The 15,392-nt window shown below is 41.2% G+C and overlaps 1 protein-coding gene across 2 annotated transcripts in view; it reads right to left on the bottom strand.

The window, feature by feature from the left end:
- CEP290 (centrosomal protein 290) overlaps window positions 1-15,392 on the bottom strand; it is a 61,239-nt gene that overhangs the window by 30,671 nt on the left and 15,176 nt on the right. The window contains exons 12-21 of one of the 2 annotated variants that reach the window (XM_058189544.1): window positions 12,590-12,610; window positions 12,376-12,499; window positions 11,636-11,808; window positions 10,886-11,048; window positions 9,361-9,461; window positions 9,196-9,283; window positions 8,471-8,583; window positions 6,897-6,989; window positions 6,538-6,622; window positions 946-1,088 (exon numbers count right to left, since the gene is read on the bottom strand). In XM_058189544.1, the coding sequence (XP_058045527.1) occupies window positions 946-1,088; window positions 6,538-6,622; window positions 6,897-6,989; window positions 8,471-8,583; window positions 9,196-9,283; window positions 9,361-9,461; window positions 10,886-11,048; window positions 11,636-11,808; window positions 12,376-12,499; window positions 12,590-12,610 (1,104 nt within the window). The remainder of the gene's footprint in view (window positions 1-945; window positions 1,089-6,537; window positions 6,623-6,896; window positions 6,990-8,470; window positions 8,584-9,195; window positions 9,284-9,360; window positions 9,462-10,885; window positions 11,049-11,635; window positions 11,809-12,375; window positions 12,500-12,589; window positions 12,611-15,392) is intronic. The other variant, XM_058189545.1, reaches the window with a different exon arrangement.

Consider the following 15,392-nt stretch of genomic DNA (forward strand, 5'->3'; position numbering starts at 1 on the left):
TGAAACAAATCACTGAATTGCAATGAATAAAAACATATCATCAGACATCAACATTATTCTATAACTCTTGTGGGAAAAAAATTCTGAAGAATGAGGAAAACAAAAGGAATCAATTTGTGTGCAAACTGCAATATCAGGCTTTACCATTTCTAAAAGATTAACAAGAAAATTAAAAGGCAAAAACATTCACTAGATATTTTTCTTCTTTCTCCAAGATAAGATATGGGAATCTGGCAGGTAATTGATTTTGGTCCCTTCTGTAAGCCTTTTCGATTCGCCTTTGTCTCTATCTCACCCCAAGCCATTATTTTGTACTTATCTTCATTTAGCAAAACAGCTACAAACAGCTTAGTAAGATTCCGTTGACCTATCTCTGCCTTTAGAGCACATGAAACATTTTGTATAGATCTATGAATTCAGGGGTAGAGCAGCATGATATTAATGGTACTGGTTAGGGTTATGGGCACATTCATGAAAGACTGCTAATGCACAACTCACTTCCACAACCATTACAATAGGTAATTTACAATGCAAAGTATGATCAGTTTAAAGTTTTGCAGAATGGATTGCAACACTCTCAGCAATCGCATGTTATCTCTTTTTTTTAATTCTCTTCTGATAAGAGTAAAAACGCTTGGCTCCTCCAGATAGATCCTAATCCCAAACCATTCATTGTAGACAGAAAAAGATGATACATGCCTTCTAGGTGACATTAGAGGAGAATCCCATTCTTAGGAATTCTATCAGGAGGTTATAAACACAGGGATTATTGTTGCTAGAGTTCATTTCAAATTCTGTAAAACTTTCAGCTATATTCAGCTAGAGGCATAACTGGTATACTTTCCTATTTCGTGTGCTAATTTTAATAAACTCGTCAACGTAATCCATTGAATAATGAGAGAGATTTGACTAAGCTAAATAATTAAAATAAAACAAGAGACTCACATTTACTAACCGCTCCAGACTAGGAATCATAAGAGCAATTTCTCCATCTTTTACACCTGGATCCTTTTGCAGATCCTTTATCGCTTGTAAAATTTCTTTCATTCCTTGTTGAAGGTGCTTGTTTTCTTGTACCAACTCTTTCACTACAATTACAATACATATTGTTCACATCTGGACACCATGGAATGGAACAAGTTCACATTCATGTGCATTTTTAATAGACAGGCTTGAAACAGCGGCTTGACGCCTTATCGCCACTATGATACTATTCTATATTGAGATTTGAAATTCATAGAGAAGCTTCACTTAATCCAGAAAACAACACAGTTGGCAATTGTGGAGGCAATTTTGTTGCAACAAGTTAAGAGTCTGGAGGCTCACAAATGTTTCTCTGTGGTGATGCAAATGCTATGGAACTCCCTGCCTCCTAAAATCTGATTAGTTTTAATAGGGCTTTAGAAAATTGCTAAAAACACGATTGGTTTACAGATGACAGACTTTAATTCTATTTTGGTTGGTTGTTTTATGATTTTATCTGTGATTTAATTTTAGAGTTGTTTAATATTTATTGTTATGTATTGTTGATATTCCTCATGGCAACAAGTCCCTTGTGGCAGAGTTTGCCATCTTCTAATTTATGCAAAAGTTTGCAAGATTTAAAACAGAGACCCAGTTTAATTTTAGTTGATCCACTGTTGTGGAGTTTACATGTAGTTACATTTCCTATGGGAACTATAAACTATAAATCCATAAGATATTATCAAATTTACATATTAAATTTGGGACCCAGAGAGGTGGCATGCGGCCAAGAAGAATTTGTGGGGTTTTTTAAATAGATTTTTAAATAAGGGTTTTTTAAGGGAGGGGAGGGATATGACGGATGGGGAGAACCCGTCGGGGAGGGATCCAGCCCCTGCGCGTGTTCGCGGCGTTATGGCATCTGGTCTGAAGGCAGGGGGGGAGGGCTCTGTTCCAGGATTAGAGGGTTGTTCAATCTGTACGGTAAGTGGGAGAGGCAGATATGGCGGAGGGGGGGGCGTATCGAGTGTTGGGAGCACGTGCTCGATATTTGAAAGCGATCACGTGCTCCGGCCCCTCAGTCCCTACCCGTTCCTCGGGCGGCCATGATCCTCAGAGCTTGGATCTTCGTTTGATGTTATGTAATGCCCGGTCTGTGGCCAATAAAGCTCCCCTGATCTGCGATCTTATTCAGGGGGAGTCCGCGGACCTTATGGGCATTACAGAGACCTGGTTGGGTCCAGAGGGGGGGGGTTCCCCTTGTTGAGCTGTGCCCTCCGGGTTTCCGAGCATTTCATCAACCGAGGGCCCAAGGTAGGGGTGGGGGGGTGGCGGTTGTTATTAAGGAAGATCTAGAACCGAGGGAGGCCACTGTTCCTCAGATTACCGGCTGTGAATCCCTCTATGTGAGGTGGGGCCATAGGAATCAGTTGGGCTTGTTGATCGCGTACCTGGCTCCTTGCTGCATGACCACAGCCCTGCCCGAGCTGTTGGAGGTACTTGCCGGTTTGGCGGTTGAGACCCCCAGACTTATAGTCATGGGGGATTTCAACCTGCCATTGGCTGGCTTGTTATCGACTGCAGCTCAGGAGTTCCAGGCTTCCATGACGGCCTTGGACCTGATTCGAGTAAATGATGGCCCTACACACATGGGAGGAGGCACGCTGGATCTAATTTATATCTCTGGACAGTGGTTAAATGATCTGGAAGTAGATGATTTAGTAACAGAACCGATGTCATGGTCAGATCATTTTCTCCTTCGCCTAGACTTCCGAACCGCCACCCACCATCGCAGGGAGACGGAACCTATATGTTGGTTCCGTCTCAGGCGCCTGATGGACCCCGAGAGGTTCCAGACGGAGCTTGGGCCATTCCCTGAGGATCTGGCCCACGGCTCGGTTGAGGAACTAGTTGTGGCCTGGGAACAGGCCGTGGCTGGGGCCTTGGACCGTGTCGTGCCTTTGCGGCCTCTGACCCGGCATAGATCTCGTCCAGCCCCTTGGTTTTCCGAGGGGCTGAGGGAGATGAAACACCGGAGAAGACGCCTAGAGAGTACTTGGAGGTCCAGTCGTTCCGAAGCTGACCGGACACTAGTTAGGTCCTATTCTAGGACCTACCTAGTGGCAATGAGGGAGGCGAGGCGTTCTTACGCTTCCACCCTCATTGCGTCGGCAGATAACCGCCTGGCCGCCCTGTTTCGGGTGACCCGCTCCCTCCTTCATCAGGAGGTGCGGGATGACCCTTTGCAGGGATGTGCCGAGGAGTTTAGTGGTTATCTATACGATAAAATCGCTCAGCTCCGGGATGGTCTGGACCGAAATTGGGATGATCCAAGCGAGAGGGAGGAGGCACGTCTTGTTGAGTCTGTTTGGGATGAGTTTGACCCTGTGGCTCCCGAGGACGTGGACAGGTTGTTGGGGAGGCTCCACGCCACCACATGTTTACTAGACCCGTGTCCTTCCTGGCCGGTACTGGCCACTCAGGAGGTGACACGAGGCTGGCTCCAGGGGATTATCAACGCTTCTTTGTTGGAAGGGGTTTTCCCTGCCGCCTTGAAAGAGGCGGTGGTGAGACCCCTCCTCAAGAAGCCCTCCCTGGACCCAGCTATTTTGGGTAATTATCGTCCGGTCTCCAACCTTCGCTTCCTTGCGAAGGTTGTAGAGAGTGCTGTGGCGCGGCAGCTACCCCAATACCTGGATGAAGCTGTCTATCTAGACCCGTTCCAGTCCGGCTTCCGACCCAGATACAGTACAGAGACAGCTTTGGTCGCGTTGGTGGATGATCTCTGGAGGGCCAGGGACAGGGGTTATTCCTCTGCCCTGGTCCTATTAGACCTCTCAGCGGCTTTTGATACCATCGACCATGGTAACTTGCTGCGCCGGTTGGGGGGATTGGGATTGGGAGGCACCATTTATCGGTGGTTCTCCTCCTATCTCTCCGACCGGTTGCAGACGGTGTTGACAGGGGGGCAGAGGTCGGCCGCGAGGTGCCTCACTTGTGGGGTGCCACAGGGGTCAATCCTCTTGCCCCTTCTGTTCAACATCTATATGAAGCCGTTGGGTGAGATCATCAGTGGCTTTGGGGTGAGATACCAACTGTACGCTGATGACACCCAGCTGTACTTTTCCACCCCAGGCCACCCCAACGAAGCTGTTGAAGTGCTGTCCCGATGTTTGGAAGCTGTACGGGTCTGGATGGAGAGAAACAGGCTCAAGCTTAATCCCTCCAAGACGGAGTGGCTGTGGATGCCGGCACCCCGATTCAGTCAGCTGCAGCTGACTGTCGGAGGCGAGTTATTGGCCCCAAAGGATAGGGTGCGCAACTTAGGTGTCCTCCTGGATGAACGGCTGTCGTTTGAAGATCATTTGACAGCCGTCTCCAGGAGAGCCTTCCACCAGGTTCGCCTGGTTTGGCAGTTGCGCCCCTTCCTTGATCGGGATGCCTTGTGCACAGTCACTCATGGGCCTCTGGTGGCTCAACAGGCTAATGCAGCCTGTTATTAACAGCAACTGCCTGCAATATTGCAGGTTCAAGTCCCACCAGGCCCAAGGTTGACTCAGCCTTCCATCCTTTATAAGGTAGGTAAAATGAGGACCCAAATTGTTGGGGGGCAATAAGTTGACTTTGTATATAGTATACAAATGGATGAAGACTATTGCCTGACATAGTGTAAGCCGCCCTGAGTCTTCGGAGAAGGGCGGGATATAAATGCAAATAAAAAAAAATAAAAAAAAACCTCATGCACTCGTTACCTCCCGCTTGGATTATTGTAATGCTCTCTACATGGGGCTCCCCTTGAGGTGCACCCGGAGGCTTCAGCTAGTCCAGAATGCAGCTGCGCAGGTGATGGAGCTTCGCGTTGCTCCCATGTAACACCGCTCCTGCGCAGACTGCACTGGCTACCTGTGGCCTTTCGGGTGCACTTTAAGGTTTTGGTCACTACCTTTAAAGCGCTCCATGGCTTAGGGCCTGGGTACTTACGGGACCGCCTGCTGTTACCTCATGCCTCCCACCGACCCGTACGCTCTCACAGAGAGGGACTTCTCAGGGTGCCGTCCGCCAAGCAATGTCGGCTGGCGGCCCCCAGGGGAAGAGCCTTCTCTGTGGGGGCTCCCACCCTCTGGAACGAACTTCCCCCGGGTTTACGCCAAATACCTGACCTTCGGACCTTCTGCCGCGAATTGAAAACACACCTATTTATTCGCGCGGGGCTGGCTTAAATTTTATTGGTTTTAAATTTTCTATTATTAATTTTAAGGGTTTTTTAATTTTATATATTTTAAAGTTTTTAGGCCAACTATATAATAAGTTTTTTAATCTGTATTTTAATTGTATATTGTACCGTTTGTTTTTACCTTGGCTGTACACCGCCCTGAGTCCTTCGGGAGAAGGGCGGTATAAAAATCGAATAAATAATAATAATAATAAAATTTTCCTAGCTTTCAGTTTTACCAATCAACAATTATTTTGATGTTTATTTCTCTATTGACTTTAAGCGATTGAGCCTCAGACATTTAATTAGAAAGATTTAGATTTAGGTAGAATTAGAAAGCTGTATTCATCTAATATCAAGGCTGAAGCTTTGACTCCCCTTTTAGACATAATTCTATTATACTTTCAACATTAAAAGTTGCAAGACATATTTGGAAAACACTGAGAAGGAAGTAGAATTCTGACCCTTATTTATGCAATTAACTTACATTTTGGGATAACCCAGTTTACTGTTATTGAAAAAAGGAAAGTGGGTTATAAATTAACAGTTTTGGATTGCCAATATTCACTTTTTGCTTGTGAAATGACTCTATTGATATAATGAAAATATTTATCAATATTATTCAGAAAACTTGTTTTCTAAAATGTTTAGCAATTTATAGTATGGGGAATATGGGTAAGAATATGAGGTTAATGTTAAAATTATATAAGAAAAGATGATGATGATGATTATGTATGATGGATATACAAATATGATGGATTATAAGGTATACTGAGGAATAATTTTTGATATTACAACATTGGAAGATGGGATATTGTTTATTATAGAAGATTGGACTTTAAATTTAATGGACTTAGATGAGAAGGTAGAATTATCAGCATATTTGAAAGATTATTTTTGAAAGATATATATAATGGAGACGGTTTGTTTTTTTTAAAAAAAATATTTGATTGAAATAACAAAATTCTAAATAGCTTTTAAATGAATAGAATGTAATTGTATTAGTATTAATATTTTCCTTTTTCTTCTTTTTTATGGAAAAAGGGAGTTGAGGTTCAAGAAGAGGGATGGGAGTTTATGTTAATTAGCATATTTTAGTTTATGATTGTTAGATATATCTGTATTTGTTCTGGGAAATCGGGGGGGAGGGGATGGGGAAGAAGGGAGGAGGGAGGGGAAGGGTTAGGGTTGGGGGGAGGGGGGATGTATGGGGGGAAAAATTGTAATTTTTTTTTAATAAAAAAAAATATTATTCAGAAAACTGATCAATTTTCTGTATTTTTTCATTTATTATTTTAATACTATTTTCTTTTTTTACCTTAGATTAAAGCAATTTTTAAAAAAATAAAAATTCAGCTTACAATTGGATTTCAATTTCATTATTATAATCCTGTTTTGTTCCAAATCTTTTTCTCGTTCATTTAATTCTTTGGCAAGGTAGTCATTCTGTCAACAAAAATGACAGGAGCATAAAAAACAGAATTCCAGTTTTAAAAATTGAATTAGATAATAAATCATTAACTAAGAGGTTGAAGAATCATAATTAAAACATACATGTCATACATTTTCAACAATGTATATAATACAGTATATTTGACTATATGGATGATAGTCAAATGCTACAGGCCAGGAAGTAATTAGTCACAAAATATGAAATAATTTAATTCTTATCATATTACAAGCACAAAGTTTTTATATTATATTTGGAACCTTGAACTACCTCAGATTTCTGGCTCCTGCATCTTTCAAGCTCTAGCTCTGTATTTTTATTCAGTGTGTTCTTGGCGAACAAATCTCTTAATATCTGCTCATTCTGAAGAATAAGTAATAATTAGTGCATAATTATCTATGTCTTAGCATCAATAAGTTTTAATATCATCTATGTCTTGTCAACCTATAGTTGCCTATCAAGTGATTACTAAAGAATTTCTAGATGATCAGCATTTGTCAAGCTCCTTAATTGCAGAGTACATGCAAGGAACAAAGTATTAGAGATTTGGCTACAAACTATTAAAAATCAAGATAGATTTGATCCTTAGCCCTTCCTTGAGGTTATGAAGGCATGAGGTTCCTTGAGGTTATGAAGGCAGGACCTATTTGAATCTCTTTTTCTCAAAACATTTACATGATAGACTAAGATAAGGCTTGCTGGATACGTCCAACACAGATTCTCCCATCTGTTGATGGATTGTTGTACATTCTCCTTTTCTTTCTTAGCCTCAGCACAATCTTATACAGCAGCATTACAATTCTGCTGTGAAAATAGGGAAATGCCCATTTGTCCAATTAAGACCAGTCCAATGACAATTCATTAAAATAAATATTATGATCTAGCCATTATTATGACAACTAGTAACTGTAAGATAGTAATCTAAAAATATATGTGGAAGGTGTCTCACCTCTGACCTAAGGAACATTATTTCACTCCTCAGCTGTCTTATGAGATTTTCAACTCGATCTACCTGATATGCCTTCAATGACTGACCACATTCTCCTTCCAAGAGCTCTACTGGCCATGATTCTGAAAAATACATATCTTTGCCGATGTCTTGAAAATCTGTTCTCAAATCCATCAATTTTATTTCAGAATTGTCTTCCTCATTTTTTAACAGGATTTCCTGCACTATATAGGATGATATAGGCTTCCTGAGCAAAGAAGATGGCAGCCCTTCCTGAAAATCCAAGGGTTGTTTCTGTACAGAGCACAACGGCATTTGGGGAGGACAGGCAGCTTCTCTTTTCTTCATCTCCCTTTCCTCTCTTCGTATATGCTTTTTATCAGCCCTTTCAGTTCTTTCCAGCACAGAAAATGAAACTGAACAATCTGCGCTGTTCGAATTCTTATTGCTGACTGAACATAAAGCTGTCCCTAGAATTTCTGTGGATGTTTGCTCTAGTGAACTGTAAAACTCATCTACTGTAAAAGCCTTAGAACTATCACTGTTATCTTCCACTTGTACCTATGGAGCAAGTTGAGAACAAGAAAATAAACCTTTTTCACTTTTTCAGACAAACTTGAAAAAACTCAATTTAATTCCACAGATCTTTCAAAAAAACAAATAATTATTTTATCCTAAAGTATGCTTTCTTTTCCCTTTTATATATACTGTAATTCTCAAAACAAACAATGCTTAATATTCTACTCAGCCACATAAGGAAATAACAAAATGTATTTGCACATTATGAATCAGTTTTTAAAATAATTTTCTTGAATACAGTGTGTGATAAATAGTTATTTCTAAACTGTATACTTTCAGAAACTCAGTCAAATTGGAAGTTCAAAAGAATGGTTACCTTTGTTTTAAGTTTATCAAAGTTAGATGTACTCATTAACTCAGATCTCTCTCTTTTCATCTTTAAATCTTCAGTAAAAGTATCAATCAGCTGTAGATCATCTGCATCTAGTCCTATTTGGAACAAAATTTTCAGATAAATTAACTTCGGGCAGAGCTGAGAAGTAAAAGTGGAGAAATAGACTTTACCAAAGAAAATGTAAAAAAATCCTCAATGTTTGATTCTCTTAGATCGACAGAAGATGTCAACATCATATAAAAAATAGCAGCTCAAACTTTTATCCCACTGTGCAAAATAAGTAAAGAGTCACATAAAGCAGAGGCAGGAACTATCAGCACTGATTAACCTGATGTAGATCATAGAACTAAAACTACTTAAATAAAAAGACATATGGCAACAGATCAGGCACAGTACTAAGATTTAGCAAATTCTTTTACATATAGTTTAATGGAAAATACTGTGTTCACAAGGAAATACTACATCATACTTGTAACGTGTGCAATAAAACTAAGAATTTATTTATTTTTGTATCAAATTTGTACGCCTCCCATCTCACTATTCAAAGTGATTCTGGGTGATTTTATTATTAAATAATAGAATTATTCAGTCTGACTCCTAAATATTGGAAAATATTTTTAGATTGATCCAGGAATGATAGAAAAACCAACTAATTATTTATCTCATTGCTAAATTATTTTTTTAAAAAAAAATAAGTATCAGCTTACCTAAAGTTGCAGCTCTTCTTCCTTTCTCCTGAGCCAGTTTACGGATTTGTTGTTTCAGGGTAACTCTTTCTTCTTCTAATCTTTCAATCTGCATTGAATTTAAATGGCATTATTTCTTTGTGTCTTAATTTTTATGAAAAGCATTAAGTGAAAATTATTACTTGCCTCTTTCAGCAGGACCTGATTTTCAGCCTTGTATTGTTGTTGTTTTAATGCTTTGCTATTTTTCAGTTCAGTTAAATCAATCATTGTTTTTGGATCAAGCCCTAAAATGAAACAGATCTTGCATTAGAGATTATCTATAGATTTGATTTTGTAATTGCTGGACTGGAGGTTATAGAAAGGTGAATTGAGAGAGAGTATCTGTTCCTCATAGCATCTTCTTGACACTTTTCATATGTTTCTTAGTTAAGTATCTATACTGAGCATAAACCTCAGCCATTGTATTCATTTTCTTTGTCCTCCAATATTCATTTCTAAATTGAGTTATGTTGAAAATGCAGATTCTTACTAAACCTGACAAAAACAAAACACCTTTTGATAATAGTAGTAGCATTGGATTAATTCTTTTAGACTTAACTATTTACTATTTGGTTCTTGGTTCTGTTGGAGCTTGGTAGTGCACTAATAATGTTACTTACCGTAGTTTGGTAACAAAACATCTGCAAGAAAATCACCAAACTCAAGATAGCACCAAAGACCCTGTAGTTAAACCCTGAGCTATAAATATTCTCTCAGAATCTCCGTATATTTGTTCTCTACGTTGAAAAGGAAAGCAATCTTAATTCTTAATATGTATGTGTATATGTGTGTGCATACATAGGTGTGTGTGTTCATTTGTGGGTGTGTACACATGTATACTCACACACACAAGCACATACTGGGGTGGAATATAATCTGGATTTCCAGGATAGCAAGTGACAGCAAAGTTTAGATAGTTTGGTTGAGAGAAAGAGGATCAGGATAGCTCCTCCATAGAACTTCTGAATATATCTTTAATGAGGTAAGTAATTGTTTAGTTTGGCAAGACTTCTATCCATAGTGAGGAACAATAAAGGGAACTGCTTAGAAGTAACTCCATATTGCTTTTCTTGGTTTTGAGGGCCATGTATTTAGACATACCTAAACTAAAATACCCATGACTGGTTGGGTCTTTTTCAGAAATATTTCCTCACCCTAACAGAGAAAACAGTGTGACCATGAATGGCAAAAAAAATCAGTGGGTAACAGTGAAGTAGATTTGGACAAATCCAACTAACCTAGTTAACACAGGCCTCCTTAATATTAACAATTTAACATGTAAAGTTAATAAAATGAAAATATAGACCAAAATCTAAAGAAGAAAAAAATCCCTCCATATGGTTAAATAATTCCTCACTTTTCTTTCCACTCCCAATTCCTACCATACTGCAGATGCATCCACAATGGTAATAATACTGCCAATGTTAGTAAAAGTGTCATTCTGCTAAACTCTGTCTCAATGCCCTTAAAATTAGACCAAAGTTTAGAATTGCTTTAATCAACCATTCTCTCTACAAAGAATCAGAAGACTTATTGCTCAAATTTACATATGAAGAAATTATCATTTCTACTCAAAACAGTTTTTAAAAAAAACCCTAAAAAAACAAAGCAATGAAGACATGCATGTATTATTTAAATACATTATCTAATAAATCTGATATGGTCATACCTAGCTGTTCCCGAAGATCTTCATTTTCATCAAGAAGATCATTGATTTTAAATTCAAGTTTATTAACTTCTTTAATTAATGTTTCAATTTCATTATTTCTTATTTTGAGTTGCTTTTTTAAACCTTTTATTTCAGCAACAGCATCTTCCAGGCCATATATTCCCTTCAAAAAGAAAAGATTAGAAAATAGTTTTATATTATCAATCTAATATCAAAAATACATATAAAACATATAATATCTGAGAAACAGGAATTATGACCTTGTCCATTAATTATTAATTATTAATAATTTCAGTTTTAGCATATTTTTCAGTCAGCAAATAAAATATGGAAGGAGATATAAAGAGAAAATTTCCAGGACAAAGACTCTTCCTTTGCCTGATTATTTGCACATTCATTAAATGCAAATTTAACTAAAAATAGATGAATGTAGATTGTGTATGTGCATGACTGTAAGAGAAGTGATGGTATGCAAGTTATGTCTGCATGAATAATAAAATGAAATGAGTAAATTAATTAGCATGTGCAAGAATAATAGATAAACAATGGGTGCAAAAAACAAAAAAAGAGAGAGAATAGCATAAAAAATTATGTTCCTGAACTTTTGATTCTGGCCCAATACTTCCCCAGCTCCTGTCCCCTCAGTTGCTAGTATACATTTCCCTCTACTAGTGAGGGAACACCTCTCTCAGCTTTAAGAAAATTGACTGCTTCTGCCTGGAAGATATTTTCTCCAATCAAAAGACATACAGTTTCATAATCTTTCACTCGCTTCAGAGTTTCAATAAGTTCTTTGTCCTTTTCTCTTGCATCTGCTTCTGCAAGTTCTGCTGTCCTTTCACTATCCTTGATTTTCTCTTCTAGCATCTGTAACTTTCCTTGCATTTCCCCAATACGATCCTGTTGAGTAATTGATAGCCTGCCTGAAATAAAAATAAATGTCTAATTAGTTAATATTCCTACAGAAATGAAAGGAGAAACATATATTCAACATGTGACAATAAAAGTAAAAATATAGTGGAAAATTAACAACCAGTAAATTCTTTAAAAAAAAAAAAAAGATCAGCTTCCCTTGCATTATAAAAATTTAATCCAAGGGAGTCAGGGACAGAAAATCCAGGCTTACAAATGGAATAAAGTAGTAACAACCCCTGAAAAACTTTGGTACGTGGCCAGTAAAGTCTTTCAAATCTTATTACTTATATATATTTGCTTGTGAAAGAAGAGAATGAGTAAATTATCTTGAAATATGTCCCTAAATCCATTATTAGGGTATATACTCTGAAAGAAATCATCCTTTTTTCTGAAAAAATAAATTCAAAATCCCACCTAATATTACTCATAGTAAAGCGTCAGCATATGAACTGTTTACCAATGTGCTGCTTTCCTTCTTAACTAACATGTAAGGCTATAATCAAACATTGTAAATTCAATCAATACTTTATTGTTTACCTATTGACATAAGTACAGAAGCACTTTCAAATATTTACTTTTATCTTTCTGGAGTTCTCTTTTCATATCCTCAATGATCAATACATTTTTCTCCATCTCCTTTGTATATTGTTCAATCTGTTCAGTGAGCAATTTGATCTGACTGTCTCTTTCTTGCACACCCTAAAGAGAGTTTTTTTCTTAATAAATAATATATGGAACATGCTCTTAAAAGTACACCAAAATGATCAACAGAAAGACAAAAGTACTTACAACACAGAGTTCAGATATTGTCTAGAAAGATAAGCAAAGGAAGCAAAGAAAAAATAAAGCAGAGAAATAAAAATAAAATAAACAGCTTACAACTTTATGACAATGTCAGCTAAATTAATCACAGCTAAATGCTCTCTCTCAAATGATTTCATTGTCTTCTAAATAGGTATGAGGTACTTTTACCGGTATTTTAGATTATCATAAATTCAGGATAAACTAACCATTAATTATTTGTACATGATGCCTACCATCAGTTCCCCTGTAGGCAAGAAGTAAGGGAGAAAATTACAGGGAGAACAGGAAAGCTACAGGGAGAAAACCTGGCATGACATTGAAGGGGAGAGGGCAAGAGTTGGGAACATATAATGACAAACAACCAAATAATCCTTGTTGAGACCATGCATTAAACTGCTCCCCCTAGTTCTCCTTACTCAAAAAGGAGCTATGCAAAGCTCCATTCTCTCACCCCATTCCATCTCCAAATTTTGAAATGTACTGCATTGAGGAAGCAATTACCGTATATACTCGAGTATAAGCCGAGTTTTTCAGCACGTTTTTTGTGCTGAAAAGCGCCCCCTCGGCTTATACTCGAGCCAAGCCGTTCAGCCCTTCCTCTTGCAGCGAGTCCTTTCTACCGCAGGCAGCTAGCTCTCGTTAGTGCGCGCATGCGTCTTATTCCTATGTGGACACACGCCAAGACACCCCTCACGCACAATTACCCGCGTTAGTTATAATTGTTGACAGCGTTGACAGAGAGGGCACGAGGAGGCGAGGCAAGGCAAGGGACCCGACCGAAGAGTTATAATTGTTGACAAATACACACGCAGGGAGCGAAGAGTGAAACCTCCCGGTTTCAAGCGAAGGAAGGAGGCGCCTGGCTACACACCCGCCTTCAAAGAAATAGCTGGCATTCCTGGGCGGACGGGCGCAGACACACACACACACACACACACACACACACACACGCCGCCTCCTAAATTCATTTCCCCACCCCACCCCACCCCTTTTTCTTGGCTGCTTCTTCTTTTCTCCCTCCCCGGCGCCGCAGGCCGTCTAGGGCTCTCCTTACCCAGCCCGTGCAAGTGCGGTCAGCTGCCAAATCGCACGTTTCCTCTCCTCCCACTGAGGAGGTTTCAAGCTCTGGATTTAAATACAACCGAAAGGGGACGCTGGGGCTACAAACAAGACAGGGGAGGGGAGGGGAGGGGGGAAGGGGAAAGGGACGGAGGGAGGGAGGGGAGGTCGAGGGGAAGCGCAAGAAACTTGTCAGGTAAAACTCAACAGGCAAGGGCGGAAAAAAAACAGGGAACTGGGAAAACGCCCCCAACTAGGGAGAAAAGGGGAAGGTGGTGTTTTTTTTTTAAAAAAAAAAACAAAAGTCCCGAAACCCAGCGACGGAACCTTTTTCAAAACCGGCTGCCGAGCCGAGAAGTGACGGACGGACGGACGGCCGACTCGCGAGGCCAGAAGGTAGCCCAGCCGCCCCTCGTCAGGCTTTTCTCAGTTACTGCGGCCCCGCTCTCCCTCCCTTCCGTAGCGGTTTAGCAGGGCTGCTTTGGAAGAGCCTTAAACGAGCCCGTCCTCAGCCACCCCTCCCCTTCCCCTTCCTTCGAGCCTCCAGCTCCAGCAGCAGTCTATCCCGGTGGACGAACGCCTCCCGTTTTGCCTTCCTGGAGCCTAGCCGGCCCCGCTCTCCCTCCCCTCCGTAGCGGTTCAGCAGGGCTGCTTTGGAAGAGCCTTAAACGAGCCCGTCCTCAGCCACCCCTCCCCTTCCCCTTCCTTCGAGCCTCCAGCTCCAGCAGCAGTCTATCCCGGTGGACGAACGCCTCCCGTTTTGCCTTCCTGGAGCCTAGCCGGCCCCGCTCTCCCTCCCCCTCCGTAGCGGCTCAGCTGGGCTGCGAGCCCCGTCCTCGGTCGCCTTCGCCCGGCCCTTTGCTGGCCTCGCCTGGGCAGGGCTGGGCAGAGCCGGTGACATCACCTCCACCGCCCACCCGTTGCCGTCCGCCGTCCGCCGCCGCCGCCGCCGCCGCTGCTCGCCTCCCGTCCCTCCCTCCGCCTCCTCCAGCAGCCAGCAGCGTGGCGGGCGCTCGGCGCGGCAGGGCCGGGCTGGCGACGGCCTCTCCTGGCGGCAGCAACGGCGCGGCAGCAGCATCAACAGCACCAGCAGCACCAGCGGCTCCGCAGCAGCCCCGCAGCCGCCTCCTTCCCGGGCGCCACCTGCATGAGCCACCGCAAAGGCGACAAGCCGCCCATCAGCATCCAGGAGCACATGGCCATCGGCGTCTGCCCAGGTCCCATCCGCCCCATCAAGCAGATCTCCGACTACTTCCGCGTTTCCCCAGCGGCCTCCCGCCGCCGCTTTGCTCAGCGGGCCTCCTCTCTCTCTCTCTCTCTCTCACACACACACACACACACACAGAGACTTCTAAAGTGGGTTTAATGATATTAGAGACCCTTATTGCCCTGCCAAAAAAAAAAAGAGCCACCCCAACGCCTATGAAAATTAACCTTCTTCCAAGAGACACTGTGCAGGGTATTTTCACTGTTGGTGTGCATACAGGCTTAGATTTGTGCTGGGTTCTTAGTACTTAGAGCACTGACCTTCAGAGGCACCCTGGTCCCTTGAAGCTAAAGGAGGACTCATTTTCATGCTTGCAGTGTTCAATTTGGGAAGGGCATCCAAAGAAGTGGTAGATCCTTGTGTGTCCAATCACACTTAGCCAATAAAAATTCTATTCTATTCTATTCTATTCTATTCTATTCTATTCTATTCTATTCTATTCTATTCACTCATTCATTCATT

Source organism: Ahaetulla prasina, chromosome 7, assembly GCF_028640845.1.
Source record: "Ahaetulla prasina isolate Xishuangbanna chromosome 7, ASM2864084v1, whole genome shotgun sequence".
Classification (NCBI taxonomy): Eukaryota; Metazoa; Chordata; class Lepidosauria; order Squamata; family Colubridae; genus Ahaetulla; species Ahaetulla prasina.